This window comes from Hylobates moloch, unplaced genomic scaffold (assembly GCF_009828535.3).
Source record: "Hylobates moloch isolate HMO894 unplaced genomic scaffold, HMol_V3 SCAFFOLD_574, whole genome shotgun sequence".
NCBI lineage: Eukaryota > Metazoa > Chordata > Mammalia > Primates > Hylobatidae > Hylobates > Hylobates moloch.
This window is the reverse complement of record NW_026652849.1, coordinates 1-6142: the sequence shown is the minus strand read 5'-3', so window position 1 is coordinate 6142 and position 6142 is coordinate 1. Positions and strand designations below refer to the sequence as shown.

Here is a 6142-nt window from a genome sequence, read left to right as displayed (position 1 = left end):
TTAAGTGAATTAACTAGATTTTAGAAAGGCAATGAGGCAGTCATATGCAAGGAAGGTTTCAAAGTCTGGAGACAAGAAGTCAAGCAATACTTTGAGAAGTGGTTGAGCTTTATGGGAATGGAGAGAATTACACTATTGAGAGATGTTAAAAATAATGAAGAGGGTTTCACCATGTGGAATTGTGTTTCTCATTTGAATCTGAGAAACAAATGAGCAGAGGCTGGAGATAGTTATGTCTAAAAGACAGTGGGGTACAGGGAGCATAGAGGCCAGGGAGAAAGGGAACTGCAGGAATTAGGGCTGAGAAGCAGGAGTTTAGTGGAGGAAGGAGGAGATCCAGTCCCAGACACAGGCAAATAAGTCTTTTCCCTCTCCCAAGCATGGCAGTCAGCCCTGCAGGAACCAGGATAAGAGAAAAGGCCATCATGCCTGCCAGTCTTCCTGAAATACAGAAATGACATCACGGCTGCTCTAATGGATTAAGGCCAGGAAGATGTCCTGTTCCTGAAGGAGCTGTCATGGAAAGAAAACAAAAGAAGGAAAGAAGTTGATGTTATTTTACATGGGGGAGCCTCAGGAGCAAGCATGTAACATGAGGTACTCTAGAATTCTTTCTTCAAGGACTACATTATTTCTGTTGGAAAATTGATGGGAGATGATGATATTCTTGCAGTTTTTTTTCCCTCTCACCATGTTTCTAGGTTGGTGATCAGTCCTCTGTCAATTCTCTACTTCACTCAGATATTTTGGAAGGCTTTCGGAGAATGAGAAAGGCTGATTGCTATTTTCTATGTCATTAGAACTTACCACCTTTGCACCTTTTCATGGTGGCATCTTTTTCTCAGCGTCTCTGTTGTGGCAGCTGTGAATGAGATCCTGCCAGGTCTCCATGGCAGGGACCTGATTGACAGAAGACCCGGGTCAGTGCATTTCAAATTCACCACCTCCTTTGCACAGAAAGCTTTTTTCCCACAGGCTCCCAGCAAGGGTGTGAAAGCAAGCCTAGTTCCCTGAGGCTCTCTTTAACTCTAATGGGTGACTGGTTGGAGGACTCCCCATCAGCCTTGCAAAAACTCTTAGAACTGCATTGGTACCTAAAACTTCTTTCTCTTTCTTTTTCACAGGAATCAGCTCTGCATAGTGGTCTGTGGGTTCTCCCATGCTACCTTCATGCCTGCCCCACATTCCCTCACAGGTGTCTTCCCTGATAAATTTTCTTGTATGTCTAATCCCATCTTGGGTGCATCTCAGTTGGTAAAAACTAACATACCAGGCTTGATTCTTTGCCCTTAGCTTTTTTTTCTTTCTCTCCCATAAGCAGTCAGTAACCATGTCCTAGTGTTTTATGTGTTACCTCTTTTTCCATATACATATGGAAAAAAGTAGGTACAGTTGAAGGGCACTTCCTATGTGCCAGGCCCTGTGCTAAATACTTTACCTGTATCTCATTTAATCCACACAATAACCCTGTCAGGTAGGCATTATTTCCATTTTGCCGATGAAAAGACAGAAGCTTAGAGTGGTGTAAAAACTTTCCTGGTGTCATATGGCTAGTGACAGGTGGATCTGAGATTTGATTCTAGGACTATTTGACCTCAAGGCTAATGATGATGGTAGTAATATAGCAGCTGAGATTGGTTCCTCTGTGTATGGCATCTTGTTTCATTGACGGCATTAAACCTTTAAAAGAATGGTATGAAGAAAGCACTCTCATTGCAATTTTCAGGGGAGGAATCAGAGGTTCAGAGAAGTTGAGTCTTGTGCAAGAAATTTATAACCGTAAACTCTTACATTAAAAAAGAAGAAAGATCTCAGGTCAACAACCTACTTTAATACTTCAGGATATGAAAGAAGAACAAACTAAACCCAAGCACTGTGAATGAGGGAAATAATAAGGATTAGAGTGGATATAAATAAAATGGAGAATGGAAAAAAAATAGAGGAAATTAATGAAACCAAAAGTTGATTCTTCAAAATAAAATCAACAAAATTGACAACCATTAACCAGATTGACCAAGAAAAAAGGAGAAAAGTTTAAAATTACTAAAATCAGAAATGAAAATGGACTCTGAGCATGGTGGGTCATGTTTTAGTCCTAGCACTTTGGGAGGTCACAACAGAAGGATTTCTTGAGACCAGGTGTTTGGACCAGCATAGGTAACCTGAGGGGACCCTGTCTCTACAAAAAAAAAAAAAAAAAAAAAAAAAAAAAAACGAATTAGCTGGGCATGGTGGCATGTACCTGTAGTCCTAGCATCTTGGGAGGCTGAAGAAGGAGAATTGTTTGAGTCCAGGAGGTTGAGGCTGCATTGAGCCATAATGACACCACTGTATTCCGTCCTGGGCTGGCCTACAGAGTGAGAGCCTGTCTATCTCTTCATAAAAAAAAAAAAAAAAAGAAATGAAGCATGAAGAGATTACTACCAATTCTAATAAAATAATGATTACAAAAGTACTATAAATAATTGTATGCCAATACATTGGATAAAGTAGATGAAGTAGACAAACTCCTAGAAACACATACATATATGAATAGAACTATAATCAGTAATAAGATTGAATCAATAAAAGCATTTGATGAAATTCAATATTTTTTCATAATAAAAACATTCTAAGAATGGAAGGAAACCACCTCAATATAAAGGCAATATGTGAAAAACCGAATGCTAACATCATACTCAATGGAGAAAGACTGAAAGCTTTCTCTGTATGAGCAGGAACAAGACAAGGATGCCTGCTTTTGACACTTTTATTCAACGTAGTATCGAAGGTCTAGTCAGAAAAATTAGACAAGAATTTAAAAAAAGACATTCAAATTGGAAGGAAGTTATCTGTTTACAGATAACTTGAACTTATGTGTATGAAATCGTAAAGATGGAACAGACCTATTAGAATTAAGAAATAAATTCAGTAATGTTGCACAGTACAAAATCAACATTCAAACATCAGTTGTATTTCAAAACACTAACCATGAACAATCTGAAGGGAAATTAAGAAAAAAAATTTCAATTTATATTAACATCAAAAAGAATAAAATATTTAGGAGTAAGTTTAACCAAAGAGGTGAAATGATTATACCTGAAATCTACAAAATATTGCTGAAAGAAACAAACGACGACATCAATAAATTGAAAGACATTTTGTTTTCATGAATTGGAAGACTCAATATTGTTAGGAGGACAGTGCTACCCAAAGTGAGCTGCAGACTCAATACAATTCCTATCAGAATCTCAGTGACATTTTTGCAGAAAAAGAAAAATCTGTCCTAAAATTTATATTGAATCTCACGACTCTAAGTAGACACACAGCTTTGAAGAGGAAGAATGAAGCTGGAGGACTCACACTTCCTGATTTCAGCATTTACTACAAAACCCCAGTAATCAATACAGTGTGGTACTGGCATAAAGGAGGACATAGAAATTAATGAAATATAATAGCCCAGAAAGAAATGCTTGCATATATGGCCAAATGATTTTCATCGAGTGTGCCAAGATCGTTCAATGGGGAAGGGACAGTGTTCTCACCAAATGACAATGGGAAACCTGGATATCGAAGGCAAGAAGAGTGGAAACTTTACCTAACCATGTACAAAAATTAACCCACAATAGATTAAAGATCTAAATGTAAGAGCAAAAACTATACAACTCTTAGAAGAAAAGCATCATGATACTGGATTTCAGAATGATTTCTTGGTTGTAACAACAAAAGCATAGGCAACAAATAAAATGGATAAATTGGACTTCATAAAAATCAAAACCTTTTATATATCAAAGAACATTATCAAGAAAGTAAAAAGGCAACCCATGAAATGATACAAATATTTGCAAATTATATGTGTGATAAGAAATTAATTTCCAGAATACATGAAAATCTACAAGTCAACAACAGCAAACCTCCAAAAACCCAACTAAAAAATGAACAAAGGATTAAAATAGAATTTTCTCCAAGGAAGATATACAAATATCCAATAAGCCCACGCAAAGTTACTCAGCATCACGAATACTTAGAGATATGCAAATCAAAACCACAATGTTACACCACCTCACACACTTTAGGATGGCTTTGATAAACAGCAACAATGGCAGCAACAAAAAACAACAGGTGTTTTCAAGTAGATGGAAAAATTGGAGCTCTAGTACATTGCTGACGGGAATGGGAAATGTTATAGCCACTGTAAAAGGTGGTGTGGCTGTTTCTCAAAAAATTAAACAATAGATTACCATTTGATCCAGCAATTCCACTTCTGGACATGCTCCTTATAGAATTGAAAGAAATTTGAACAAATATTTGTACACTGATGTTCAGAGAAGCATTACTCAAAATAGACAAAAAATGGAAACAACTGAAAAATCCATTGAAAGGTAAGTGGGTAGGCAAAGGAGGTGTATCTATACATTGAAATGTTATTCAACCTTAACAAGGAATAAAATTCCAATACATCATGCAAAATGGATGAACCTTGAAGATATTATGCTAACTGAAATAAGCCAGACACAAAAGGATAATTATTATATAATTCCATTTATAAAAGATAGTTAGAATAGCCAGTTACATAGAGACAAAGTAGAATGGTAGGTGCTAAGGGTTAGGGGAAGAAAGAGTGAGAGTTACTGTTTATTGGGTACAGAGGTTTAATATGGTAAGAGGAAAAAGTTCTGGAAATGGATAGTGTGATGGTTACACAGCCCTAAATTGTACACTTAGAAATAGTTAATGGTAAGTCTTATATTAGATATATATAAAGTGTCTGGTAGTCTTACCCTCTCTATAATTACACACTTTTTGGCACTGCCCCTTTCCTGCCATGCAGAGCCCCAGGGGCAAATCTCCCTATTTCTCCAGCTCTGCATCAGTCACTGTCCTCTGTGCTGTGTCCCACGTGTTGTGCCCACAGCTTCATACAGCCGGTGACTTCAGAGCCAGGATGCAGCTCAGGAGTCTGCCCTAAGGCTCCCTCTCTTCTTATTTCCCTGCAGCCTGGCACATGGGAGGCTTGGCTTCAACTGGCAGCTCGATTTAGCCAAATTCAGGACAGGCCACCAGGGCTCTTTCTCCACACATGCTGGTCCCACCCCAGGTGGAGTCAGGCAGGGCCAGTCACCAGAGGAGTCCGGAGCAGAGCAGGAAGCAGAGTCTGAGCTGCTCCTTCCTCACCCAAGGGGCTTCCTCCTCTCATCTGGGGAAAAGCATGAGCTTGTTTCAAAGCCTCACATGTTCCTTGTAGCTCATGGAAAAGGTACAAGAAAACAAAGACGTGGCAGAAGGGGATGTGTTGGTGACAGCGAGAAGCAACTTGATCTTGAGGACTCTCCTTCTTGTCCCTCTGTGAAGCCTGTTTTACCACATAGGGCTCAGGGCTGATAAAGCCCCCTCCCTACCTTTCTCAGGGCGGACACAAGGTTAGACATGAGAAAATAGAAAAACAAGGAAGAGAGAGTCTGTAGAGACAAATTGGGAGGGTTCAGTAGGAGATTTTGGGATTTGCTTGTGCCCATGGGACACAGGCTGGGAATAAAAACGTTTTCCTGACTCTTCTCTGAAAGCCGGATAGACTCCACCTAAAACCCTATTGCCAAGGATGCTGGGATCCACTTACCAGAGACTTTGACTGTCATGGATCTGGAGATTTCCTTGCCAGTGGCTGAGTTACGAACATAGCAAGCATAGAGCCCGCTATGCTTTGTAGTAATTTGGGGGATAGAGAGATTTTGTCCTGATTGCTGAAACTTCCCATTAATTGTCCAAGAATACTCTGCCGGTGGGTTAGAGTCCGAGGAGCAGGACAAGGAGAGGTTTTCTCCTGAACGGTAATAGGTGAATGAAGGGTAAATTCTGGGGAGGTCTGGACCATCTGGGAGTAAAGAGAATAAAGCCACAGGTGTTGTCATCCGAGGGAAGGGGATGCTCCTGGTCTCTTAAAGGGACACAGTGACCCTCTGAGCCAAGACACACCCTCAAGTCCCAGCCAAACCCCCTCTATATTCACTGAGCCGAAGCCTGAGGTATTCACCCGTTTCTCCTATCACAAGCTGTGGGCCCCAAGTCTCCCATGACAAGAGCGTCCCCTCCCCTTATATTCTTGGTTGAGGCTGTGCCTACCCAGGTTTTCCCAGGGCAGGGAGTCATGGCCAGCTCGGATGTC

The 6142-nt window shown here is 40.1% G+C and overlaps 1 protein-coding gene across 1 annotated transcript; it reads right to left on the bottom strand.

The window, feature by feature from the left end:
• Window positions 1–827: 827 nt before the first annotated feature.
• Window positions 828–5851, bottom strand: LOC116464388 (pregnancy-specific beta-1-glycoprotein 9-like; the record flags this gene model as incomplete). Its single annotated transcript, XM_032147653.2, has 2 exons — window positions 828–900; window positions 5597–5851. Coding segments are annotated over 2 exons (314 nt in total), but the record flags the coding sequence as incomplete, so codon positions are not given.
• Between the last annotated feature and the right edge of the window lie 291 nt (window positions 5852–6142).